Genomic DNA, 27,902 nt, shown 5'->3' on the forward strand with positions numbered 1-27,902 from the left:
ATTGTCTTGCACCTAATAACTGACGATTAATTTCATGCTATATTTTCCGGAGAAAAAAAAAACTACGACCCACGCTATAACAGTTTCGCTGTAATTTCCTTGACTGCAATTAATTAGTCTAATACTAACAAATTATTGATCGCGTTTAATTTAATCTAATACTAACAAATTATCTCTATATATAATAGATATGAACCCTAATACCTTACCCCATACTAATAAGGAAGAAGAATACACTTACTTTTTTCACAAGTGTTTCGTTTCAATTTTCTTATTCTTATGTTCTAGGTTTTCAAGAATCAAATCAAAATCAAGAAATGTATAAGGTAGCAAAAGCATCGGAGTACCTTGTGATAACCGGAGTCGGAATCAAAGACATCAAGCTTGCAAAGAAAGCATGGATTCTTCCCGGACAAACCTACACCGTCTTCGACCTTTCTCCGGTGAACTACACCTTCGAAGTTCAAGCTATGAGCGCCGAGAAACTCCCTTTCGTTCTCCCTGCCGTCTTCACAATCGGTCCTCGTGTCAATGATGACGAAAGTCTCCTCAAATACGCCAAACTCATTTCACCACATGACAAACTCTCTCATCATGTTAAAGAACTCGTTCAAGGAATCATCGAAGGCGAGACGCGTGTTCTTGCTGCTTCCATGACGATGGAAGAGGTCTTCAGAGGAACAAAAGAGTTTAAACAAGAAGTGTTCGAGAAAGTTCAACTTGAACTTAACCAATTTGGATTACTAATTTACAATGCAAATGTTAAACAATTGGTTGATGTTCCAGGTCACGAGTATTTCTCATATTTAGGGCAAAAGACGCAAATGGAAGCGGCGAATCAAGCTAAAGTTGACGTGGCGGAAGCTACGATGAAAGGTGAGATTGGTTCGAAATTGAGGAAAGGACAAACACTGCAGAATGCAGCAAAAATTGATGCGGAGACGAAGGTTATTGCCGTGCGGAGAAATGGAGAGGGTGAAAAGGAAGGAATTAAAGTGAGGAGTGAAGTGAAGGTTTTTGAGAATGAGAGAGAAGCTGAAGTGGCTCAGGCTAATTCTGAGTTGGCTAAGAAGAAAGCGGCTTGGAGTAAGGCGGCTCAAGTAGCAGAAGTTGAAGCTGCTAAAGCTGTGGCTCTTAGGGAAGCTGAGTTGCAAGGTGAGGTAGAGAGGATGAATGCTTTGACAACAACTGAGAAGCTTAAAGCTGAGTTTCTAAGTAAAGCAAGTGTTCAATATGAAACCAAGGTTAGTTTACTCCATTCTAATTATATGTATATAAAGTTATAACTCATGATTCATTGATTACTATTCAATTTTTTTACTAACTTGCAATAAGATTTGTAATATCTTTTTGATAGAATATTAAATCATCCTGATTAAATTTGTTGGCATATAAGTGGCTTATAAAGTTGTTTTTGTGGTTTCTTAGAAACTAGAGCATGAAGTGATGACAAAATTATGCGTGAAAGAAGACATTCTCTTTTAAATCGGTGCACCGCATATTTACAAACATCATACATGAGAATTGAAAATTCAATGGCCCTACTTGGTGTTGCCTTTTATGACACTATTATGAGATCACAGTTGGCTTTTTTTTTATTGTTTGCTTGTCAAAAGTCAGAGGCTCCCACTTGACAAGATAGATAAACAAAGAGAAGTAGGGCAATATTGATTGATGGGGCCGATAATACCTATGAATTGTCATACTACTACTACTCAGCATAGTAAAAATGATATTATTACCTGATTAAATTTTATGAAGGAAGAGTTTTTTGCTTTATTAGTTGCTAATTTAGTGTGTCACTATAAAGTCATATTATTTGGTGATTGAAATTATGGACGGTGTAGGTACAAGAAGCAAACTGGGAGCTGTACAAGAAACAAAAAGAGGCAGAAGCAATTCTGTATGAGAAGAAGACGGAGGCAGAAGCACAGATAGCATTGGCAGACGCAACATTTTATGCTAGAAAGCAAGCAGCTGAAGCAGATCTATATGCAAAGCAGAAGGAAGCAGAGGGGATTGTGACACTTGGGCAATCTCAAGGAGTGTATATAAGTACACTTCTGACTGCACTTGGAGGAAACTACACAGCTCTTAGGGACTATTTGATGATAAATGGTGGCATGTTTCAAGAGATTGCAAAGATTAATGCTGAGGCAATTCGTGGACTTGAGCCGAAGATTAGTATATGGAGCAATGGTGGTGATAATAATGGAGGAATAACAGAAGGTGGGATGGGTATGAAAGATCTTGCTGGTGTGTACAAGATGTTGCCACCTCTGTTTAAGACTGTTCATGAGCAAACAGGAATGTTGCCTCCTTCTTGGATGGGAGCCTTACCTGACAAAAGCTCTTAATCAGCAGGATGCAAATATTAGGTTTAAGTAGTACCTTTTATTGTGTGATACATGTGTGGCGATTCACTCGTCTTTTGTTAGTTTAAGGTTCAAAATCTTACATTATATGCTTATTTACTTTACATGTATACATGCTTAGTATTGTTTTAATAGAATTTTGGATAACATCACAAAGGTAAAAAAAAAAAACATTTAACCATGCAATTAATGAGACACGAGCCTGATTTAGGCAGCATCAATAATGAGTTTGTGAAGCAATAACAATGACAAATTTCTTTTCCATTTGAGTTTTTAATAGATGGCATGAAGCATGGTGGATCAACCATCACTGTAAAAATGACGTGGAAAACAAACGGCATTACCATTTTAGAAATATTAAAACCATATTAAAAATGAAAGAAAAAATACATAAATAAATAATCATATTAAAAGATTTGTAAAATGTATAGTGTGCTCAAAATATAGAGCTCATTGAGAACTAACCAACTAAAGAAATATCAACAAACTCTAACCTCCTAACTGAATAAATACTCAACACAAATACACTAATTAATGTTATTGAAAGTTAATGCATCCACATACAACTAATACACATTAGGGAAATCAAAATCACATTTTGATTGCCTCTCTGATGTGGGGGTACCGATGAGCCCATCGAGAGAAACCTGCACAATTATTACTAGTTAAAAAAGAAACTTTGATAAAGCCTTGAATTAATGTTCTGATGACAAAAAAAAAGAAACTTTGATAAAGCCTTGAATTAATGTTCCGATGACAAAAGAAAAAGAAACTTTGAAAAAACCTTGAATTAATGTTCTGATGACAAAAAAAAAAGACATTTACCAGCAGAGATAATTTCAGATAGATCCATATCCGTGTTAGTATCCTGCAATAATTACCAAGTGTTTGAGTAATTGTGAAATTAAAATACGAATAGCTAATTCACCACTGAAACATATAATTTCTGAGTAAACTTCAAGAGGTGGTCGAACGGGTCCTGTTCAGATGAAAGGAAAAACCTACTAAGATTTCAAAGGGCTATTTAAAATCCAACTGTAGAAAATGTACAAGAGAAGGAAATGGTGTCAAAACCAACGTGATAGTTCCGTACAATGATATATTGTAGTGCTTAACTAGTTGATAATACATTTATAGATCATAGGTAAACATTATTTTCATAAAACTCACATATAACATGTTTACTTATGACACTATATATAATAGTCCTTTAGCATCTGAGATCCAGACAGTTTTAATATATCAAGAGAGAAACAGTTCAAGCTCATCGCCAGGAACAATCAGGTATCTTCAATCACTCTTGAAATGAATAATAGGCATTTTCACTATCTTAATCAGGGACTTCTATTTACTTGATTGGTGCATAAATACTTCAGAATTATATATATGTTAGGACCCTGTATGGATTTGGGCCAGAAGAGCTGACTGTGGGCCTACAGGGACCTACTGGTCCTAACTCCTAAAGTGTGGCAAGTTTACTCAAGGAGGGGTAAGAAAGAAACTAAGGGCGTGAGGGGGATGAGCTGGCAACTTAGTGCTTGGGGTCATAACCAATTAAGATGGAATAAGTAGTGGGAGGAGGAGGAGTGATTCAAGGAGCTATCCAGAATAGTGAATTGTAATTCTGTTGAATGGAGCGTATCTAGCACTCCATAGGAGCCCAGCTCTGTGGCAGTAGAGATCAATTAGATCCTTCTGTAAAGTCATTCCTAAATACTAGCAGCTTATCATTTGTTCTCTTGTTTCCTTTAGTTTTCTGCATCAATCTATTTCTCCTGGTTATTTCTACAGGACCTAACAATATACCAATCAAATAAAACCTTTCTGTATGCCGGCTAAATAATATCTCTTCAGTAAGGTGCAGAAAATAATCAAGTGTCTGCTTCTATGTTTAGCAGGAAAATGTTCAACGTACAAAGTTGCACTTTTTAAATTGATACAACGTACAATTATCAATATTAAAGATGATGATGCTCAAAAATCTGTTTCCCCTACCAATATTGTGAAACGAAAAACTAGGAAACAGTTATGGTGCTGTATTTTTTTCACTCAGTTTTAATCTTAACTGTTGGATGAGTATTAAATGCTTTATTTTTGCTTCAGTTGCATCGCTTCCCTTCTATTATTTGTAATATTGATTTGTATCAAAATGAACTCAATTCATTATCTTAACTCTCTAGTGTTATGGAAACAGATTTGGTACTGTAATTTTTTCATGCAGTTTTAACTTATTGAACCAAGTCGGCAGTATAATTTGTTCACCTGCTCTGATGAAGCCAGACATCTTGCAATGAGCTGATAAAGACTTCGAAGAGTTCCATGATTGAAATCAGGGTTGTTTAAAAGAGCCTCTTCTGATGTATAATCAAATATGAGTGCACAAATGCTCGAAGCCATCATCTTACTTGACATGTCATCAGTGTTTTCTGCAAACCACGTAAGTTTCAGGATCAGATGTAAAACTACTGATTTACTCCATAATTTCAATTCAATATATAAACAAATAAGCACTGTGGACTAACACTGATCGTATTTGCCCGAGCTAAAATCATTCATAAAATTTATTCAGGGTTAAATATTTCGTTTTTCGAAACATTTCATCGAATGCATTAGGATTTTTACAAATTTAAGAATTATAGTTTTCTCTTGAGGCTCATGAAAAGAACAAGACCAAACATAGCCACTTGATATCCCAGGAAAAGGTAAGGTTTATTTTCAAAATCCCCACTGTTCAATTAGTGTGCAAGTTTAACCACCACCTCAATCCCAGCCTTTCCTTTTGAGGAATTGTTTGAATGAAAAACTTAATCAGGCACATATGGATCACATGTTTATGTATAAATTATTTCTACAATCAAAGAAGAAATGAGAAGAAACTCCATATAAATTCTTCTAAACCCTAACTTATAATGGGAAGCTTATGAAAAATAGCAGAAACCAATCAATGAACATATCATAAGCAGTTTTTCATAAACTCTTCCAAACACTCACACGACTGGTATTTATAAGATAAGACCAAATCCTCTTCCAAAATCCAAAACCTATCGGTTCTTGATTATAGTCCTATTCCTGGCACGACTAGATGATGCCCTAGGTTTCACCTTTCAAGACTTAATTTGTGTTTTTCTTGTGCTGTGGTTGTCGCAACATAACTCCCACTCACTAATGACATAATACTAGTTTTGCAGTCCATATCACCCAAACGAAAACAATGACAAAATATTTAACAAGGTTAACTCAATTTTGATTGCACTGAGTAACAGAAAAGTCGCATCTGGCTTACATCATAAAAGCAAGACAATGTTTGGCTTTACTTGCAATCATAGAACCCCTAAGGGTACAGTCTCTTCTGCTCAATCTCTAAACATAAATTTCACATCCTCTCACAAACCAATTAAAATTCTTGTTAATAATGTTCATCAGCACGTGTAATCATTTCGACCGTTAAGTTATCCCATGCACATGCAGCAATGCACTTATCACCTTTTGGAAACAATACAATGAACAACCAAATATCTTGATCATATATGATAGTGCAAAATGAAAATACTCATTCTGATGGATGCAACCAAGTAGGGTTACCTGACCAATAAGCCAATGCTTTAAGAAGATCAACAAAAGCCGATTCATCTAACATAAACTGCACTTTGTTTTTCTACATTCAAAAAAGTGTAACTTGTGTCAGGATTGCATAACTAATAATATAGTATCACACGGTTGGTTATTATAATGAGAATATCACCTTCAGTAGAAGGTTCATTATTGTATCACATGCCAAGAAGACACGGCCATCATCCTCAACCAAATAAACATTTGACCCAATTAATTTACTGAAGCAGTCTAAAACCTGCAAATAGACCCATTATATTTAGCCACAAAAAAAACTGTTAGTAATGTTATCAAATGATACTGCTGTTGTAATAAATGCAAATTTCATGTTAGAATATAAATAATAGAACTATGCAATGAGAAAGTAATCATTACCATTTTGTCGATTTATTCGTAAAGGTCCTTTGAGTTAAAATGCAGTTATAAACCAAAAAAGATAGAAGAGGAAAAAAAAGAATAAAATATAAACATAAATGTCCGAGCAAGAGAATAACTTACAGCCTTAAGCCCTCCACACGAAGCCAGAGCTTTGCATCCTTCAACCTTCATAGTAATTTGACACAACATAGGTAGCAGAAAGCACACAGAGTGAAAGGGCCTGCGGCGAAAAATTTATCTAAGCAAAAGCTATTCAGGCCCCAAAATACTCGTTGAGAAAAATATTTATGAATAACTATCGATTTAAAGATACCTTTGTTCATCTGCGCCTTCGATTGAAAGCATATACCCTAAAAGATCTTGAACTTTTTCCTTGCATGCAACCGGTGCTTCTGCAAGATAGCTGAAACAAATACATGATAATAGTTCATAAATCATAATATTTCCTCTCAAAAAATTAAAGTTACAGATGTAGAGAGCGGTAAAAGAATCTCAACCAATATAAGCTTCTAGAATAGTTAATCCATGACAAAAAAAACCTCTTCTCTGTAGGATGGGCATAGAGATTGAAGAAACAACAAAGTATTCAAAATTAACAAATATCTTCGTAGAGTTTACAATTAGCCTTTGGAAAATAGATAAAATTTACGTTTTTCCTTTCCTGGTGCAACAATTTTTAGATCGGTCTATCAAGTTGCAACTGCCATACAACATTGTGTGCTACATTCATAAATTGGATGAAAATGTCCTTGACACATTAGAATTAAATCATTCAAAAGGAATAATTAAATGTCAATTCATAACCTCGAACCAATCAATCCAGTGCTTAAGTACAAGTAATGCAAAGAGGCAATGTAAAAGATCATACCTTCCAATGATTCGCACTGAAGCAAGTAAATCATCCCCTTTCCTTTGACCATGTTCCTGTAGAATTTCACCATTATACATTGTTGAGATATATTCAGTGTTAAAATCATCTTAAGACAAATAATAATCAGATTTACCTTTGCATCTTCTAAATACTCTAGCACAACACCAATTGTCTCATTAAGTTGTAGTATCAGCTTTGTTAATGTGCCTTCATCGAGAAGGGCCCCTATAGAGCATTAGTGATGAGAAATAAATTATATCCAATTCACAAGAACAAACCCGCAGTTTCCAACAGTGCCAACTAGCATCAAATGTGAGATGAGAATCACATTTCAAGAATTCAAGACTGCTATAAAAGAGATTACCACATAGTTGACGCCAATAGGAAAAGGTATAACTAAACTTGCATAATATTAACCATCACACCAAATAATAGGGAAAAAAGGAAAGAGAGAAAAAAAAGACCGAGCATCATCCTCCCAGGTCCCTGCCTAACTTCAGTTGCTATTTGGCCCAAAATGTGAGAGAAACGCATGGATTGAAACAGTTGAGTATCTAGAACAAATTTCATAACATCTTATCACATCACATCAATACATAGAAGAGTATTTTTCATAGTCTCTTTTATCTCTGTTTCCTCTTACTCAAATACCTTTTGGGTATCTTTGGAATTTGGGTTTTGGAGGACTAAGTCTGTAATTTGATACATATTTGAGATTTAAAAAAATTGAAAATTAATATGTCATGTAGCCGACCCCGCTTAGTGGGATAATGTTTGGTTGTTGTTGTAAGAATAATATGATAAATGATAATATAAATAAGTCAAACCCACTTAATATCTTTTAAAAAGCTTTATAGCTTTCTTAATTTAAAAAAGAAAAATAGGTACTCCGCTCCAAATCCCTCCACCCAAACATACCATTAGTTTCAACAGTATGATACCAAATGAAGCCCAAATGGACTGAATTTGAGTAAAGGGACCATTTTTTGTGTTAGTAATTGTCCTAAAAGTAGAAGAAAAAATGTAATTTATAGGCCAAGTGAATTGTACTTCATTCAATACATACCTTCATTTTCACCAACATTTGAAATGAGTTTTATTATCTTCTCAACCAAAGAATAGGCAACAGCCACGTTTCGTTGCTTAAGAGAATATGCCTCAACAGTAGCTAAGGTATCTTGAGGTGCTTCATATTTTAAATAGGCCAGCTCATTCAAAAGAACAGCAATTTCAACCCTCGATTGCTCCAAGACAAGCAACAAACACCTAAAATCACAACATGTGAGAAAAAGAAACAACAAGCACTCAATGCACAGACTTAAAAGTTATCTCATTTAACGATAAAAGCTTACATGTCAGCTGGAGTTGGATCTTGTGTCTTGTTAGTGCTTACTTGGCTAATCAGCCAATCTTCTCCAAATATGGAAACCATAGACTCAGCTAAAATGAGAGCCTGAAGCCTTTCAGCAGTTGCTGCATATGAATGGAAACTTAAGCAATTAATCTAGTTTAGTGTGGCCTTAATTTAGCTTAAATAAATTGCAGTTTAGAATTCAAAATATATGCAGAACTTTCACGAGTGCACGGAGAAAGTACTATCTGTTTCCTGCCTTATCTTGAAAATAAATTTCCAGACTTGAAAACGTAACTTCTATAAATAATGATGCAAAGTGTAATAGTCAGAGAAGAATAAGACAAGAACTTACTGAAAGAGGCCCCACAGCAATACTTAGTATGCATGACTAGTTTTTTCTATAGCTACTTTATTCAATATGCTTCCAAGTTGGGAACTCGGGATTCCTTTCACTATAGTGGTGATATTTGTGCACACCTTTTTTTGTCTAAAAATAACAATAGTATGCTCCCTAACAGCAACAAACTAATAATAGAATAATAATTTTCTCAAAATCAATCAAAAAATATGTGCGAAATTGAATTTAAAAGCTTTCTCTCTTGCTTACTTGCTTTCTATAATGTGAAACCCACTGCTCGCTCTCACATCACCTTTTGGTTTATAATTATAAATTTGCAAACCTTTCTTTATATTAAATCCTCAATACCACCTCTGTTGAAAATAAAACTGAATAATGTAATTCATTCATCACCCAATCAGTAAGGTAGAGGAATAAATATACATACAGAGTATTTATAACCTAACATGTGGACCTAATAGGCCAAACTAACCCTAAAATGGTCTATGTATATTACCACACCCCTCTCCCCCAAATTCAAAGACCCGTACGGGACAAAGTAAGAATACCATCCCGTTGGTCATTTGTATTTATATATCTAGAGACAACACAATCAAAAAGATTTTTTTCCTAAAAAAGCCACAGTCCCCTTTAGTGTTTGTCTCTTCAGTTAAAGAGTGGGGGAGTGGGTCGGATGCAACATGGTACAACTTAGTTATCAAAGGACAACATTATTTGTAAGACCTCTGCAATTTTTAGTTCATGAATTAGTTGCTTAATCTACACAAATGTAACCAAAGCCATAGCTCAGCATTTTGCCATGGCACTCGATCTAGACTCAACCTCCTACTTCTTACTTTTCCACCAGAAAAGGTTACCTACAACAAGAACACAATTCTTAGGTGGAATGTCTATCAAAAGAGGAACTAATCCAACTAGTAAACTGAATAACCATTTACCTGAGTGACCTTGATTCTCATATAAAAATTTGACTGGAGAACCTTTAGCATACCTTAAAATTTAATGAAATAGCTGATTAGGTGATGGTGCAATAGTTCAAATTTCCAACTAGTCTCCAACAGCTAAATAGTAATACTATGGTCATGTTAGCCATAGGGATCCGCATGATTGTCTATTGGTCTACTACAATCTACTGGAAAGAAGCAATGGCAGTACAGAGAAGGGCAAACGAAAGCAGTGTTTGGTGTTTGGCCGGGGGTGATGGGCTGAATCGATGGTGCTAACAAAGACAAGTGGCAACACATGTGCAGTGGAGCTGGTGGCATCCCTTGGTGGATCAACCGACAGAACAAATCGGATGTAGTCATGACAGAAGTGAGAGCATTGTGCGTCGAGGAACCATCACAGAAAATAAAAAAAGGCAACATTAGCGGAAAATGTTCAAGCTGCAAGAAATTCCGACCCCGCCAGAAAAAGGAGAGTGTTGAGTGGAAGGGAGTAGCAAATTAACCTAGGGTTTGAGCTCTAGATACCATGTTGAATGGAAAGGAACTAAGTAATTCTTTCATTTTATATGGGCCAAATTATCCTTTTTTTAAAATTTCCTTCCATATTCATGATTTTTTCCTTATGCCTTCTTACGATAATAACACCTTCTCTTGCTAATTGCTAACATAACAAAAGTTGCAGACTTGGAACCTTTCATTATGCAAGAGCACGCTACTGGTATACACCTTTATCAATTAAGAGACACCAGTAGGTTTCCCAACTTTAAGAGCTTAGTAAGGGAGCAAAGAGAAACAGAGAATAAAAGGTAAACTAGTATAATGAATATAATTCATCAAATTGTCTGAACATACCAACACGATTCTGCAAAATGGCCATGATACCAACACGGATATTGTGTGACCAGCTATCTTGAGGCCGTAATTGGAGAGTTTTAAGAAGTTGTGACTGAAAATACAAAGAACTTGAAGTTAATTGCATGGCAAATGAATACAAAGTGTACATAACCTCACCAAGACTGTCAAACCATAAATAGGTATGAAAACAAAATCAAAAAGTTTAGGTGAGAATATTTTAATAAGTATCATGCTTTCGACCTGCATCACAAAAGAAGTTTCTCAAATACAGAAAACACGAACCAATCTCTTTTCCAGAAGCAACGGGAAAAGTATTTAGCACAGACAACAGCCCAAAATATACCAAATTCAAATGACATAGTTTAGTTAAAAGAGCTTTCCTTAATAAGCAGGTTAGAATTATATTATGAGTTTAAAGGTAGTGTATTGTCAGTGTAAAGTAATATTACACACACATCCAATCAAAATCTTTAAATTTGCCAAGTCATATCAGTATTTTAAAAATAAAAGCGTGATTTGGTGGGATACACGCTCCTCATTGGTTGACAGTGTAAAACAATTTTACACTGTCAGTGCATATTCTTTTTTCTCTTATATTATAGTATATAGAGACCATATGACTGAAAATAACTGATTAAGATGATATTACATACCGAATCTGTTGAAGAAAGAATGGAATTAAGGAGGTGGAGAGCTTCAAATTTCAAGGAATTATGCAAGATAGCGAACTGCTTTGCTATTGCAGCCACCTGTAGAGAGTTACGGTAATAGACGTTGATTTAACATGAAGCAAGCTGACAAAATCAAAATGAGAGCACAAAAACTCTGAAAAGCACAATTACAAATATTTAAAGAGTAAACTCACAATAACTGAGAGCTCAGATAAGTACTCATTCCGGATTGTGTCTAATGATATTTTGCTCAGAATCAATTGCAAAAGTTTAATAGATATTTCCACCAGATGTGAACCTGCACAATGTTTGACCACTGTGAAATATGATGCATAGACAAAAACATGAGAACAAAAGTTCATTATTTACATACTTGTAGAGTATTTGCAATAGTTAGATGATTACTTAAAAACTATCCAGGTGCAGCAGACAAAAATATCATACCATCTTGCAGAGAAGGCAACTGAGAAGCTAGTACCTTGATGCCTCTAGATTCATAAAATCTCATGATTCCATTTTCTGAAGCAGTTGATACTAAGTATAAAAATTCACAGCATTCTTCAAGAACAGATGAGCAAGATCTAAACAAGAATTCGACAAAAATTATAAAGAAATTTTACTTCTTCAAAACAAAGAAAATTAAGGCCTACTGAAACATAAAACTAAAGTTTAAATGTGTGGTGTGGGCCACACTTTTTCATCCATTGGACAGATGTCAAGTGTTACAATAATAGAGAAGGCCTATAACTAACAATTTTACTGTAGTAGTAACAAACGTGTGCTTTATAAAGGATTAATGCAGAAGGTTTTAATTTTTCACCCATCATTTGAAAACAAATAAGTGACTGGATTTTCCTCGTTTTCGTAAACCTTATTAATTGTCCCCAAAAAGTACAATTTATAAATCCTTATTCCCATAACTGTACTAAATACCTGATACGGCTTCCCACACTCTTTCTCCTTCATAGGGTTTTTGGTTTGGCATAAATGGAACTCTTAATATAATGCAGTCAAGGTAATTTAGTTGGTTCACTCAGTCTCTTTAATATAGGTGCAATCATGAAAATTCAGGGGGGAATTAGAATAAGTGATGCGAAAGAAAAGAATAACACCGTACTGGGTGGAAATTACTTCCAATATCATTGGGATCTTGGAAATCATGTCTTCAGAGGATGCAATCTCTGGAACACGACAAAGGGCAGCAAGAACTGCAATCGACAGGTTCAAATATGCATCCCGGTTGTTGTCCCCGCTACTGGATATGGTTCCTTTTCCCATACCTTTTTAGTAGAAGATAAAGATAACGTCAATAATATATTACAAACTCGAATATGGCGGGAAATCAGTGGATAATGGAAGAGCAAGTACCAGTTCTGAGTAGCCGATCAAGAAAGAGAGAACCAACAGCCTCATAAACCCTGCGTAGTGAGGAGTGATCGTCAGCTTTACAAAACTTTGTGACCAGAAGAAGCCCAGCAAGACGCTGCTCATCTCGCTCTCCTTTCAGTAATTTCAAGCACTCCTCAAGAGTCAAACTCTGGCCCTGTTGTGCTTCCTTCAGAAATGCCATTCAAACTTTAAATATCAAAAGCAGTGGGAAAGGAGAAGAATCAAAGTAGAGAAAGCATGAGGCTGTTTACCATTGAAATGCTTAGGCCCGCTCTGGAGATAACTAAACAGAACTGTCAGCTTCTGCGCAAGGCTATCGGTTTCGGAACTCTCCTGAATAGCAAAATCTGCAGAAACATAGTCACATATACAGGTATAGCAATATTATCAATTTCATATGTAGTATGCCAGTAGATTAAAAAAATGCTCAGAAGCATGGTACTTGTAACAATGAAGTACCTAGTACTTGTCCGGTACTCCGTTGTCCTCATTCTTCCTTTGAGGGTGAAATTTGTGGATTTCTCATGTATGCATAATAAAATATTATACGTGTATTTGAGTTTCTTTGTCGTTGTAAACCAAACACAGTTTTTTACTTTTACACTTTTATATTGTGATGTTTTTATTGTGAATTGAATAATTTAACTCTCTCATGATATTTTTTAGTTGATGTATCCATACCTTGATTATTTTTAACTGTGATATCATACATGTACCATACCCATAGCTATGCTTCATAGAAAAGCTGGATTCTTCTAGTTTTAGACAGTGCCGGAAAATAAGAACTATAAAGTTGCAGGAAGAAGGTTTAAACATAAACATGAAAGACAAAGCAATTGTCTTCAACAAAACTCTCATCATTCTAACTAACAAAAATCGATACAATTATATCTGTAATTATTTATCAAAGTAAGAATTTAGAATAAATTTTCAATCAAAGAATTAACCTAGTTGAGGCATTTTCACAAACACTATAAGTGCACCTATTAAACAACAACAACACAGACATTAGAATGACTTCCTGCACCACCAACAGTATCAATCAATGAAATTAGAGAATCATAGAATTCAAACAATTATATGATATCTCCCATCATCATTTTCAGTTCGTACTTTACCAAACCTAACCCCCGTTTTTACGGGGGTTTTTCTTCTTTCATTTTCAGTTCTCAGTTGTTAGAGGTTATCGTGATTTTACTTTAACAACTAACACAAAAGTGAGTGGAGCGAGCACTAGAGAAGAGAGCAACAAAATTCGATGCTTACAGTAACGTGATTCGTGGGTTAGAGCTCTTTACCTGAGACGGTTACAAGCTCCAAAGGCTTCTCGAGAGTTCTCGTCCTTTCAATCAACCGTCAACACAACTGAAACAACAACTACAAGGCAGCAAAGCTTTCAAGCAGCAGTGGGCTTCGCGTACAAGAGAAAATTTTCAAATTTATTTCTGAAAAAGGGGAATTTTTCAAATCAGTAGTTGTAATGAGTTATTTGGTTTTATAAATAGGTTAAATATGATTTTAGTTAGAGGAATTACCGTGTCACCCCTCACATATAAACATGACACCCATATATCCTATCACATTACATTTATATTTTAAAATTATTTTAATAACATAATAGATTATTATTTTTTTTATTAGATAACATTATAAGATTATTTTACATTAGTGCATATCCATTAGATCCAATTTTAACAAAATAAATGTAAAATATAAAAACCACAAAATGTAATAAGTCAATTTTCTGTCATCTTTTCTTTTCCGTGAAATGCTGAGGGAATTTTAAAATTCTTTTTTATAGTTTTATCAAGATTAATTTTAATATACATAAAAATCACCTCGTAGTGATTTAAGTTTTTTTTAAAGCTTTTAAAGAGTTTTTTACAAATTTATTAAATTTGTTATTCAACATAATGATTATTATTATTCCATCTACCGATTAAAAAATGTCCTTTAACAAAGAACAAACAATAGAAGTTACAAACTTTGTTTTCATTGCCTTTTTTCCATCATTTTTCTTATAAAATATAATAGTTGATCATTGTCTCAAGAAGAAAACACCAATCTTTTCTAATTTTTATATTTTGTTTTTAATTCTTAAAAATAAAACAAAAATGTATTTTAAAATTTTAAAGATAATGAGAAAAAAAATCATAAATATATCCATGGACGGAGAAAAGATACTATAAACTACTTTGGAAGATAAAATTATATGTAAATATTTTGTTGCATCCTAGGTGCTTCTCGTGTATGCCTTAGCTTTCTCTTCTCTGATTTAACCTCTGTGTTCTATCGCTTGATCAGAAGTAAAATGTCATTCTTTTTTCACCTCTCGTTGACTATGTTGGATATGCAGACTGCTGCCATGGAAAAACTATCACTTATTATATTCAAATTTTAAAATTGATGCAAAGTTCATGCATATTTAAGTTTATGAAAATGATTAATAATTTTAAAATATAAAATAAATTATCTCTTGTATTCAGTGGCTGAAGATTTAAAAGTTTGAAATGACCATCGAAATAAACTAAAATTTATAGACAAAATATTCAACTTATAAATTATAATGTACATAAAATATCTAATTGTAAAAAACATAAAATTGAACATTGATTCGATACTTGAATCAATTTCTTTTTCAATATTAGAGATATGCTATTTCTTAAAAAATCAACTTTTATTTTATTTTTTATTTTTGTTTTGATAGTTTATATGGTTTAAAAAATCTCTAAGGAGTGACTCCAAATACATAGAGGCATGAGAAGGTGAAACATTCTATTAATTAAGTAATAAATTTTCTTCTTTTTTTTTGAAAATAATGGTGAAAATAATAATATGTCAAAGTTGAAATTGTAATCTTTTATTACTCATTGAAATCCATTAAATAATATTTCTTAACAAGAGTGCAAATAGTAGGTAAAGTTAAAAGCCTTATAATTATTCTTTTGAGCCAAAACACAAGTTTGGAAAGTTAACCAACGAACAATATTCATTGAAGTCTTGAGACGTAGTTGATTCTTCATAATTTGAATAGAACTTTGAGCTTGAATGATATTCATAGTATACTAATTGTAGTGTTATATTTGCAAAAGGTCTTGCCTATGGAGATGTCCTGAGACCTCCCTAGAAAAGATGACAATGAAAGGTCGTTCAGGAGGAGGTATCGCCTCGCCCTTGAGTCTTCCCTCGCCCATACAGGGAAAACATGGGATAAGACGTGTCTTAGAGAAAGAGAAAGTCAAGGTAATTACTGACTCACGTCTCCCTTAGAAATATGGATTTAGTTTTCAACTATTTGACTAGGTGGGCGGTGACCTTTTCCGAAAAAATCCTAGGTCCTAAAGATCCTTATAAATACATCATCCCTCAAGGGAAAAAAGACATACTCTAAGTCATACACACTCTCCACAACTCAAAGCACCATGCTCATTATCGTCTTAACATACACGATCAAGCTAACCGTCCACCTACAATTCTAGAAGCATCGACCATCACCAGTGCCTCTCAGTCGGTCCCTTAAATAGCCTTGAACACCACCGTATAGGGCTTCTCGCCGCTGTGAGCAAATCCTCTCCACCAAAACGTGATATATACCTATTAAGGCCTCTGAGTATCCCTGTCCTTGTAGTGGGAACACACACACACCACTTTTGCATTGACGTGATCAAGGTTACTTATCTCGTACATGCCAGTTTTCGGTTGAGGTTTTTCCACCGATGTTCGTTCGGTTCCCCACTGATAGTGGTTTTGGGCCATGCTCTCGATAAGCTGGTAAGCATCAGCGTAAGGTTTGTTCATTAGTGCACCACCTGCAGCGGCGTCTATTGTTAACCTTGTGTTGTATAAGAGGCCATTATAAAATGTGTGAATTACTAACCAGTCTTCCAAACCATGGTGTGGGCAAAGTCTCATCATGTCTTTGTATCTTTCCCATGCTTCGAAAAGAGACTCGTTGTCTTTCTGTTTAAATCCGTTTATCTGGGCTCTTAACATAGCTGTTTTGCTTGGCGGAAAATATCGGGCAAGAAAAACTTTCTTCAACTCGTTCCATGTGGTGACTGAGTTGGAAGGAAGAGATTGAAGCCATCTTCTAGCGCTATCTCTTAATGAGAAAGGAAAAAGACGAAGTCGAATTGCCTCTGAAGTGACACCATTAGCTTTAACAGTATCAGCGTATTGGACAAATACGGATAAATGAAGGTTTGGATCTTCGGTAAGATTTCCAGAGAATTGGTTCTGTTGCACAGCCTGCAACAACGAAGGTTTAAGTTCAAAGTTGTTTGCTTCGATTGCGGGCGGAGCAATACTTGAATGCGGTTCATCTTGCGATGGAGCGACGTAATCTCTAAGAGCACGAGCTGGTTCTGCCATCTCGGTTAAAGAAGGAAAATCTTTGAGATCAGGAAGGTCTATAGGAGGGAGATTGTTTTCAGCACGATATTCCCGAATTCGTCGTAAGACTCGGAGATATAGTTCGATATCGTTGATTCGTAAATAGAGCGGTTCGCCTTGAGAGCGAGTGCGTGGCATACAAATCAACGAAAGAAAGAAAATAGAAGGAAAGAAACCTTAGTCTCTACAGCGTAACGGAAGAGTTACGATATCGATTGAATAAAAGTCCCCGGCAACGGCGCCAAAAACTTGATCGCTCAACTGGGTGAGTCGAGAATGGGATACAAACTGCAAGTGCACAGTTCTATCGCGTAGTTTTAAAAGATATCGATCCCACAGGGACTTATGAATCGATATACCGTTATCTAAGGTTACTACGTAAATCTAAGGTGAAAATGTTTGATTGTTTGGGAAAAAACTAAGAGCTAAACTAATATCTAGATTAAATATTAATAAAACGGATATCGGTATGTAGTTCGTCAAAACTAGGGAATCAAGTCTTCGTCGGTTTCTTGATTTTAAAATGAATCGTTTCGGTTAACTTTATTGGTTAAAGGTTCTATCTCAAACTCTCGCTCTGTTGAATAAACCATGATTTTATATTAATGTTGCTGTCACTTATAATTAAGTCAAAAACCATATTTTGAAAGCAATAAAGTTGCAGAAACTCTTTTTAAGAAAATACTGACCGTTTTAAACACCCTTATCTAAAACTCTCGCTCTGTTGACTTAGGTTATATAATTAAATCCAAATGCTTAACTCTCGTCCTCACATTCAATCTTTAAAAATACTTTTTGGAAAAGGTCAAAATTTAATTAACTCTAAAACTTGCTCTCGCCCTGATCTAGAATTAATGCCTAACTTACACTGTCCAGTTAAAATCTCAAACTCTCGCTCTATTGATTTTAACTTCTTTATGTCTTTTACTTTTGTAAAAAATCTTGTTATTAAACCTGTAAGTTGAGACCGTAAAAAGATTGATTTTGATTTTAAGTTTAGATAGACCGACTCAGTCTTGATCCCTTATTCTGCTTACTTTACATACCGATACCTAGGCAAATTAGCCAGACATGCTAAATAAATAAGAATTTATATCATGCATAAACAGACTCATTCCAGGCAGATAATATAGATAAATAATAAAACAAAATATTAAATAATGATTAAAGAACCTGAATGCGTAATACAATAGTCTTGAACACTCCACCACAAGCCGGTAGGATTTGTTCTTGGATTCTTCAATTAAACAGTAGATTAAATCAAGGAAATAAAACTGGAATATAACGTAAGGTTAAATCCAGTATAAAGTTGCACAATAGTTTCCGGTGTAGAAACTATTATGCGAAAAATATCTAAAAGCTAAAACGGGAAAGGTAAATTTGCAAGGGAAAAAGAATGTAAAGCTTGCAAAAGAAATAAATAAAATAAACAATGTTAAGTGCTGGAAAAGAAAAAAATAAGCAAAAGCGTGAAAAGAAAATTGGCAGAGCTTCGGCAATATGAGCGTGGAAAAACCGGGCTTTTGAAACTTCCCAATTAGCTGCTATTTATACAGCTGCTGGTGTAACTGCTTTCCAAGGGTTTCCGTATGCGCGGTCTCTTCGTTCCGAGGGTTAAGCGTGCGTGGAAATAGCTTTCAACGTGGTCAGTTGAGTTCCTTGCGCCAAAAATATAGGGAATGGTGTGACGTCCGTCACACCATGTGTGACGCTCGTCACGAGAGGGTACTTAGTGTGACGCTCGTCACAACCTTTGTGACGCCCGTCACAGGCACAACGTGCACTTTCTTTGGGCTGGGCTTGGTCTTTGTTATTTGTTTCCTTTTTATTCCTTTTTACACCTCCTTTTCTTCCCTTTTTCACTTTTGCTTCAAAATGGATACCTGACATAAATAGCAAGGAAATACTGCATAATATCTGATAAAATGAGATAAACTAAAGTAAATGATAATATAATCTAATTGAATTAAGTCTTAAAATGTGATATATTTTCGTGTTATCAAAAATTCGTTGAAGTTGCAGCATTAGTTTTATTTAAGTTTTGGGTCATTAGTTTTGGGCTTGAGTTATGTTTTCGATCCAGTTGGGTTGTAAACCAAATTCCTTGTTTTCCATATACCTAGTAGTTGCATAACATTAGGCGGATCACTATTCACGAAATACTTAAAAGCTTTGGCAAGAATTCTCATGAAGAACTAATCGATCCAAACAATTTGCTGTATTCGGGTTCCGATACCTTGAGATTTTAGTAATTCTTATTCAGGTTTTTTATTCCTTTCAATATTAATATATGTATTTTGTTTGCTTAATCCGATTTACATATGCTATATTGATGTAATCCGATTGATTGTGTGATCCTAACTATAGTCACGATTTCGTTTGCTTAATTCGTTATCGAGTCCGTTTAATTCATGTTTGCTTAATTCATGAAACTTAATCCCGTTTGCTTAATTCGGATAATAGGAACATACAACTTATACTATCAATTATGCTTGTCAGTTGATATTATAATCGAATAGGAATAGTTAATCTGCGGTTGGAATTACGATAGTCGATGATAGGCAAATACCGAATCAGTAAATTGTTGCTACAGCTTATTTCAATAATCACTTATTTTAATCTATTTTTTTAATTGAATCCTAAACCAACCAAAACCCCATTAACCGTTACTATCATTGGTTAATTCATTCAAGAATCCTTGTGAGAATGATAATCCGAGTCAATTTGTCGCTAACTACGTTTTGTCAAAAATACTCGTTTTTGATCCGCGCGCGACATCGGATCACTGGTCAATCAATTTTTGTTGTGTCTCAACCTTCGATTTCAAGACAAGTGTCGGGGAATCATGTTATCACCCCATCCAATAACCTTTTCCTTCCAGTAAAATCCTTGCTACAAAGAACCTTCTCTTCCATTACCCGTATAGGGGAATTTTTGGAGACCTTCCAATCATTGCATAAATCATCATCATTCATTAGTCATGTTGCTTCGCTCAAGCATAAAACCGGGCATTACCCTTAATATGAATCTAACATCAAAAAAACCTTGTAAAATAATATCTGACATCAAAACCCAACATCGCTTGGAAATTCAAAGTCCAATTCTCGTCTGGAAAATCATTTCAAAGTTCAGTTCAGGACTGGAAAATATCTTTTAAACCAGTTCCCATCTAGCGAACCATTTCAAGTCCAGTTCCTGTCTGGCAAACATTTCAAAGTCCAATTTATTGGTAGATCATTTTCAAGTCCAGTTCCCGTCTGAAAAACCATTTCAAAGTTCAAATTCATTGGAAAGCCATTTCCAAAGTCCAGTTCTCGTCCGACAATTCAATAAAAGTTTGGTTCCCATCTGGAAAATCATTTCAAAGTCTAGTTCTCGGTTGGCGAACCATTTCAAAGTCCGGTTCTCGTCTGGAAATTTATCTCAAAGTCCAATTCTTGTCTGGCGAATAATTTCAAAGTCCAGTTCTCGTATGGCGAACCATTTCAAAAATCCAGTTCTTGTATGGAAAATCATTTACCAAATACCAGTTCTCGTCTGGTAGATTATCTTTTAAACCAGTTCCCATCCGGTCACCTATTTTGATACCAGTTCTCATATGGTAGTCTATTTTTCATAACCAGTTCTTGTCTGGTAGCTTACTTCAAAAGCCAGTTCCCGTATGGAAAACAAAAACAAAGTCAGTTCCTGTCTAAAATTTTAATCCATTTCACCAGTTCTCGTCTGGTAACATATCCTTCAAGTCCAGTTCTCGTCTGGCCGTTTAACCTCTTTCACCAGTTCTCATCTGGCAGTTTACCTTCAAAGTCCAATTTCATTGGCAATCAAGAATAAAACCCTACAAAATCCCAATTACCCATTTGTATTCCCACATGTATTACATGCATCATTCATAAAAAAAAATCAGTCAAACAGGAAGATTCAAAACACACAATCATATCAATCATTAGCATACTTATGCATAGCCTTATAAAAAGTCAAAATAATTTGCATTCGTACATGCACATCTAAATATCCCCAACAACTACATACTACATGGATCTCATGCATCATCACATGTATAAGTACTTCCATATAAAGTGGAATTCCATAAAAAAAATCATACATAACACCAATCAGGATCCAGAATCAGTTGTATGTATCTCAGACTTTCCTCGGTCAATGGAGTTATTACCCTGCATGTGCTCGTGATATTATTTCCCAGTAAGTCATTCTTCAACTTTATGGATGACGATGATATTCCCCAATGTGTGTTTCTTTGTTGCTCCCCAAGTAGAGGTTACCCTAAAAAGTCTTTTATGAGCTTTTCCCTTGCAGAGCTTTACTAGTAAATCTCCTCCAAAAGGGAGTCTTTTCTGAAATATTTTCCCCCAACAGGTGAATGTTTGAGATGCTACTTTGTCGATTCAGAGAATCTCACTTATCTGTTTGAGATACTGCTTCATTTATCTGAAGAATCTCATTTTTGTTTTTGAGATACTGCTCTAGGCTTCCCGAAGAGTCTTAATACGATTGAGATATCATTTCCCATTGTTTGGAATATCTCGATTAGATCATATAAGATGTTGCTTCGTGTATACGGAGCATCTCATTTACCTGTTTGAGATATTGCTTCATTAATCTGAAGAATCTCATTTGTTGCCTGACATACTGCTTTGTTGATTCGAAGAATCTCATAAGCTCTTATTTAACTACTCTAGTATCCTTGGAGAATCTTAAATACGATTGAGGTATCATTCCCTTGTTGGAATACCTCAATTATATCATGTAAGACACTGCTTCGTTGATCCCTAAGGAATCTCGTGTGTTCGGTTCAAGACATTATTCTGTTAATGTTTAGAAAATCTAGATACAATTGAGGTATCATTCCATTGTTGAAATATCTCGATTATGTCATCCAAGATATTGTTCTAACGATGTCCAGTGAGTCTTGATTGTTTCATTTACCTTATGATAACCTTTCTAATTATATTTATCACTGTATTTTCTTTATGCATTTCTTCCTTGGATCTCTAATGATAAAATTCAGGTCTTTTCGTATTTAATTATCTTCCACCATGAATGTATGAAGACCATTGTCATCAATACCTTATCATTTAAGGTAATTAAATAGGGGCAATTGTTCTACCCAATTTTGTCCAAGTATTTCAAATTTATCTAATACATGTCCATTTGTCAAGTTATATATTTTTTAGCCATATGCATTTTTATCATCAAATACAGTTATCATAATCATGCATATATACACTATAGTAAAAAAGTCAACATTTTACATGTTGAAGAAATTGACTAAAATTGCATTTTTTCATTATGCATATTGGAAATAAATAAATTCATAATTATTTGATTTATCATCAAAATATCCATTTGAATTTTATTAATTATTTGCATGCATCATAAAATAAAAATCAATGTTTCTAAAATGTCCAAAATATCTCTCATTTATTACATCATTATTCTATGCATATATTATATTATTATTCACTATTTAATTAAATAAGTTTCTAGAAGGCACTCACACTCTTTACATAATTCCTAAACTATTCTTTCTAGAGCCTATAAATAAACCTCATTCTATTCACAAATGACACCACCAATCATTCACAAAAACTAAGCCAAAACTCTTTTCATTTTCTTTCAAGTCATTTCTTTCTTTTTATTGAATAGGTAGACTCTTATGCTTATTATTTATTTAATTCTATTGCATTTTTACTCTTTATTTATTTATTTAGTACCTTAATCATCACCATTTTGCATTGAAACTCAATTGATTTTAAATCAAGAGTTGAAAAATATTCTTGAACCTCCATAAGCAAAAATGATTTGTTGTTGTTTAAATAACTCTTATGTTTGTTCTTTATTTAATTCTATTGCATTTTTACTCTTACTTTATTTATTTAGTACCTTAATAATCATCATTTTGTATGGAAACTCAATTAATTTCAAAATTAAGAGTTTAAAGTGTTCTTAAACCTCTATGAATAAAAAAGGTTGAAGTTTGATACTTGTTTTACATAAATAATATATTCAATAACTTCTCAACATCATCAAGAGCGTGAATCTGTAGTTCGTTTGTCACGAGGGTGGATAAAATGGTCAAATCAAGCAAATATGTGTTGCTGCATTTTTGTTGATTTTCGAAACATTATGTTATTTATTTTCTGATTTTTAATATACCATTGTGTACGTGAGATAGAGTAGATAAATTTTTATTATTTATTTGCTTAATTCCGAGAAAATTGAGAAAATTATGGTATTTTTATGTTTTCGTTGGAACCCATTTTCTTCCATTTTTGTTGCTACAGAAATATTAACCAAATATGGGGTTGGAGAAGATGAAGTTTCTCTCACACCTCCTAATTGCTCAATGCACCCTTGTGAGACTCCCTTCTTTGGGCCTAGAGCATTTTCCTAACTAAACCCCCAATTTTTAGCCAATTTTTATCTTTTATATATATATATTTTATTTATTATTGCTATTTTTTGTTCTTTCTTTTATTTCCTTTAGTATTTTTAAGTCTAAAAAACCTAAGGAAATCAAAGTGTTATCATGCATATTAATTTCCAAAATTAAAACTAATCTAATATGAACATGTTTGTTGATTTCTAAAGTGCTAAATTGAAAATAAATTCCTAAAACTAAAACCTAATTCTAACATGAATCTAAGTGTGTTATTATTTTTATTTAATTTTCAAACTATTTTCTTTCATTCCAAATATAAGTGTGGAAAAAGTAATAAAATGTTTTTAAGAACTAAAACGTGTTAAAAGATTTAACTAAAGAAGGGTATAAAAAAACAAGCAAAGGTTAAAGAAAAAGAAAATAATAATACAAAATAATTATAAAAAAAGGTAGGGGTGTATTGTGGACCTGCAGTGTGTAGGAAGCAATCATGTATGGGCTTTGAACCAAAAAGTCCAAAATGCTATGGCAATTCAGAGAAGGTGTGTGTGGGTTACATGGGATGCAGGAAGCAATTGTTTGGGCCAAGGAGTGCTTAGGCCTGGGACGAATCCAAGAGAGGAGGATAAGAGTTTCAGCAATCCACTCCATGTTCATTCATCCTAAACACGTTATGTCCAAAGATCCTGCCTTAGATACCATCCCCCGTTGTGCCGAAAATCGCCTCTGGCAGGCGGCAGAGGCCTAAACAGTCCAAAACACACCTCAAATCATTCATCCACTCTCCCTCTTCCACAACCTACCATTATTTTTCCTTAATTCCTATTCTAGAGTGCAAATCGAACATGAAAGTGTAAGAACCCTAGGTACGATTTTTTTGCAATTAAACGCCACAGAGGAAGAATCAAAGCCTAAATTGTCAGGGCTTTGATTTCTCATCCCTAAGTCTACATGATAGCAACGCAATCAGCTCGAATTAATGAATAAGATAAGAAACTCACCTATGAGGCAAAGAATGACCTCGGTTTTGTAGAAATTGGAGAAGATGAAGCTGCAAACAGAGGAAGCTTTAGGTAACCTTCGAGTTTAACTCCTACCTACTTCAATCCTTTTTTATCCTGTAGGTTCGAACATGTTGCTTATGTGTTGTTGTAGTTGTTAACTGTGTGTGAGATTGAGAGTTGAAGAGGATATGGTGAGCTTGAGAAATCCATAGAGAATCAGTTTGAGCCAAAAACCAGAGAGAGTTGAGAATTTAGTGAGTTTGCAGTGAGTTATGATTGTGATTGTGATTTTTTTATGATTGAAGAGAAGAACTGAATTTATAGAAGTTGATGTTGTAACTGAATCGGGCAAGTCAAGCAAAGGTGTTAATCTAGTTAGGGCAGGGGTATGGTTAGTGCAATTGAAGGGGAGATTAGTTATAATTTTGACACTGTTAGGAATTCTGTTAGTTGTTAGTTATAGCTTAAATTTTGGTTAGTTAGTTGATGTTAACTTCTATTAGAAAGTATTTTTAATTCAGTTAGTGAGGTTTGAGTAGGTTAGCTAACCCTTTGTTAGCATCTGTTAGTTATTAGGCTCGAGTTTGGTTAGTTTGAGTTAGTTGTGAAATAGTTAGTTAAAGTGAGCTAGTTAGTGTTAGAATTGGAAATCAGTTCGATGAATTATAAGGTTTGAACAAGATTTGTTTGATTGTATTGGAATTGAGTCGAAATTGTTTTCTGTTAGTGTTTTAATTAAAAGAAATTAGTTGTGATCGTTATGAGGCTAAGGTTAACATGTTGTGAGAAACCACTATTAGTATGAATTCAGTTAGCTATTTAGAAATGTTTGATTTAATTTGAAAAGTGCTTGTGGATTGCCATTATTTATTGCTCGGAGCTTTCTACTACTATGACTTAGGGCTATTGTGAAATGTTTATATTAGTTGAATCTGTTTGTGTTAGAATGAATTTGACATTGTACTAGACTGAATTGAAATTGATTGAACTTACATGATTGTTAGCATGGTTGTTAAGAAAGTTTAAGGAGTATTATTTATGGTTATGATTTGAACTGTATGTGAGCTATATTAGAATTAATTTAGTGGTATCAAATGGTGTTAAGTGTTGAGAACAATAAGAGATTGGACTCATGCTATAGTCAATGCATTAGTAAAGGACTAGGTTAGTGAAGAAAATAAGGGTAGGACAATGATTTGAAGGTGCCAATTGTGTTTGATTTATTGTTATTGCATGTTAATTGATTTTTCTATGTATGCTAATTATTATGCAAGTTCTTATGTTAGATGAAGTGTTTGGTGTAAATCATGATTTGATTATGTTAGTGTATGTGTGGATTTGGTTTGGTTGTTATGTGTTAACGTGACATGAATGAAATGAGTGCGTGTATGTAGATGGTATGCTGATTATGTGCTTGTTGGCATGTTCATTGCAGGACTAGTGGTACATGCTTGAAGTGAAGATATGCCCAGATCTTGACTAAGGCATACAAATTGGGGCAAGTCAAGGATCAAGGTTACTTCTTGAAGATACCTTGGAGACTTGAAGGTGTTTGGAGGAATATCTTATGAAGAAAAGTTGCAAGGGGTCTAGGTTAGATCAATTGACTTTAGTCAACTGTTTGACAAAAAACTCAACAGTTGACCAAAGTCAATTGTAGGTCAAAATGTGATTCTTGTAATTGGGATTTTTTGTAATATGACTTGTATCCCGAAAAAGAAGATGATCAAAAAAGAATATGGGCAACAGGAAAACAAAAACTATTGTGGTGGTCTTGTATCCCATTTTCATCCATGAGCTTGGACGAACGGACGATGGTGGTCGTGCATTCTCCCCTGTGAATCGTGAGTCAAAGAGAGGTTGAGAATAAGAGGAGAAGAGAACAAACTATTGAACAAGTGACTCCAAACACAAGAGAAAGATGAGTGAGATATGATATTTGAATTTCAAAGGTTTTTTTTGCAAAAGATTGAATTTAAGTTAATTGATTTTAAGAAAATGGTAGAAGCAGAGAATTAAGCAGCATAAAAAAAAATAAAAGAGAGAAATAAGAAAGATAGATTTAGAGAGATCACACCATAGATTATACAAGTCCGGCCTTAAACCATATGACCTACTCAAATCCTCTATAGTTTTCTCTTGAGATTTTCACTATCAACGGTTTGAGCTTTAACACAGGTTCAACCTAAAACACTTCCTTATATCAAGCCTTTTTACAAGTTTAGCTTGCAACCTTAGCTTGCATCCTATAAGTAAATTACAAATGCACGAGATAACTAAGTTATTGAATAAAAAAATTAAGCACAACAACATAAATACAAATGTCTCAAGATAAGCTTTTCACAGTCTCAACACTAAGACAATGACTAGTGAATAAAACTGATTTTAGAAAGAGAATAAGTGGGATATGAGAGTAGATAATTTAGAAAATACTTGTTTTAGAAGTGGGCATATAAATTAAATTAAGTCAAAAAAGAAAAACCTAAAACAAGTTCATCGCCTAATCATTTACTTGACATTCTAATTGGTTAGGATATAAACTCTCCTTAATCGATTAGAAAAAAGGCTCTATTAGATTAGACAACAAATATATCTTTCTTAATTGGTTGGAAATCATTTTTAATCGATTAAGAACTTGCCAATATTAATTATAAGAAATGAGAAATAGATTAATAGAGAAAACACTTTTTATGTGTGTGTGCACCGTCTTAGTTTTTCAAGACTTGCTCTTGCTTATTTTACATATAATTGATCAAAAAGAATAAAACACTTAATTGCAAGATTAGAAGAGCTTTCACATATTCAGTTGTGTTGATTTTTGAAATTAATTTTTCTTGTTTTTCCCTCAACATTAGAACTTGATCAACTTTGAGTTTTAATTGTTTCTTGTCTGATGATGCTTATGATTAAATTTTTCTTGTTCAATTGTCACCATTAAGACCTCACAAAGTATATGACACAAATTTATCTATAAGCATATGTTTTTAACAACCACTATCAAGATATCATTTAGCATTTGATATTGTAAACTGTACTTGCATTATGAACTTAAGTCTTAACTTTGGGTACCCAAATTATTTTGGATCCTCTAGCATTAGTAAAATGCATATTAGTTATAGGTTTCCAACTAGAATCATGATCACAAAAGTAATACGAAACATACATATTTATCATTTTATTTTCATGATATTCTTTATAGAAATGAGAAGGAGAATAAACATTTTTACTTTCATGAGTTTTCCTAATAAAATGGAAAAAGCAATATGAGCATTTTTATTGCAGTAGTTACATCTAAT

The 27,902-nt window shown here is 34.0% G+C and overlaps 2 protein-coding genes, 1 long non-coding RNA gene and 1 pseudogene across 4 annotated transcripts; 3 read left to right on the forward strand and 1 right to left on the reverse strand.

Annotated features, from left to right (window-relative positions):
* The first annotated feature begins 175 nt into the window (after nucleotides 1-175).
* LOC127087743 (flotillin-like protein 4) lies at nucleotides 176-2,522 on the forward strand. The gene is made up of 2 exons (XM_051028676.1): nucleotides 176-1,244; nucleotides 1,848-2,522. The coding sequence occupies exons 1-2, from the start codon at nucleotides 318-320 to the stop codon at nucleotides 2,355-2,357; spliced, it is 1,437 nt and encodes a 478-aa protein (XP_050884633.1). The 5' UTR covers nucleotides 176-317; the 3' UTR covers nucleotides 2,358-2,522.
* Nucleotides 2,523-2,762: 240 nt separating this feature from the next.
* LOC127087742 (uncharacterized) lies at nucleotides 2,763-14,326 on the reverse strand. 2 transcript variants are annotated; one of them, XM_051028673.1, is made up of 19 exons: nucleotides 14,106-14,326; nucleotides 13,059-13,154; nucleotides 12,787-12,973; nucleotides 12,536-12,698; nucleotides 11,863-11,999; nucleotides 11,613-11,716; nucleotides 11,401-11,496; nucleotides 10,745-10,838; nucleotides 8,586-8,706; nucleotides 8,300-8,499; nucleotides 7,367-7,458; nucleotides 7,231-7,286; nucleotides 6,676-6,765; nucleotides 6,483-6,582; nucleotides 6,118-6,222; nucleotides 5,958-6,030; nucleotides 4,638-4,801; nucleotides 3,201-3,243; nucleotides 2,763-3,022 (listed from the first exon to the last, which is right to left on the reverse strand). In XM_051028673.1, exons 2-19 carry the CDS (start codon nucleotides 13,059-13,061, stop codon nucleotides 2,967-2,969), a joined length of 1,884 nt encoding a protein of 627 aa, XP_050884630.1. In that variant the 5' UTR covers nucleotides 13,062-13,154; nucleotides 14,106-14,326; the 3' UTR covers nucleotides 2,763-2,966. The 2 variants fall into 2 exon arrangements, with proteins under 2 accessions (XP_050884630.1, XP_050884632.1); XM_051028675.1 differs by lacking the exon at nucleotides 14,106-14,326 and adding an exon at nucleotides 13,267-14,072.
* Nucleotides 14,327-16,693: 2,367 nt separating this feature from the next.
* On the forward strand, nucleotides 16,694-16,793 carry LOC127089201 (uncharacterized; annotated as a pseudogene).
* A 7,367-nt stretch (nucleotides 16,794-24,160) lies between these two features.
* LOC127087746 (uncharacterized) lies at nucleotides 24,161-26,398 on the forward strand. Its single transcript, XR_007790012.1, has 2 exons — nucleotides 24,161-24,675; nucleotides 26,042-26,398. It is a non-coding gene; the product is annotated as an uncharacterized LOC127087746 (long non-coding RNA).
* The last annotated feature ends 1,504 nt before the right edge of the window (nucleotides 26,399-27,902 follow it).

This window comes from Lathyrus oleraceus, chromosome 5, assembly GCF_024323335.1.
Source record: "Lathyrus oleraceus cultivar Zhongwan6 chromosome 5, CAAS_Psat_ZW6_1.0, whole genome shotgun sequence".
Lineage (NCBI taxonomy): Eukaryota > Viridiplantae > Streptophyta > Magnoliopsida > Fabales > Fabaceae > Lathyrus > Lathyrus oleraceus.

What these genes read in the sequence shown, in the direction of transcription:
- LOC127087743 (XM_051028676.1), top strand. Translation starts at nt 318, where the DNA reads ATGTATAAGGTAGCAAAAGCATCGGAGTACCTTGTGATAACCGGAGTC. An exon ending in GTGTTCAATATGAAACCAAG is followed by an intron (nt 1,245 to 1,847) that starts GTTAGTTTACTC and finishes TGGACGGTGTAG; the next exon opens with GTACAAGAAGCAAACTGGGA.
- LOC127087742 (XM_051028673.1), bottom strand. An exon ending in TTCTTTCTTCAACAGATTCG is followed by an intron (nt 10,839 to 11,400) that starts GTATGTAATATC and finishes TTGTATTTTCAG; the next exon opens with TCACAACTTCTTAAAACTCT. An exon ending in CATTTTGCAGAATCGTGTTG is followed by an intron (nt 8,707 to 10,744) that starts GTATGTTCAGAC and finishes ATTCATATGCAG; the next exon opens with CAACTGCTGAAAGGCTTCAG.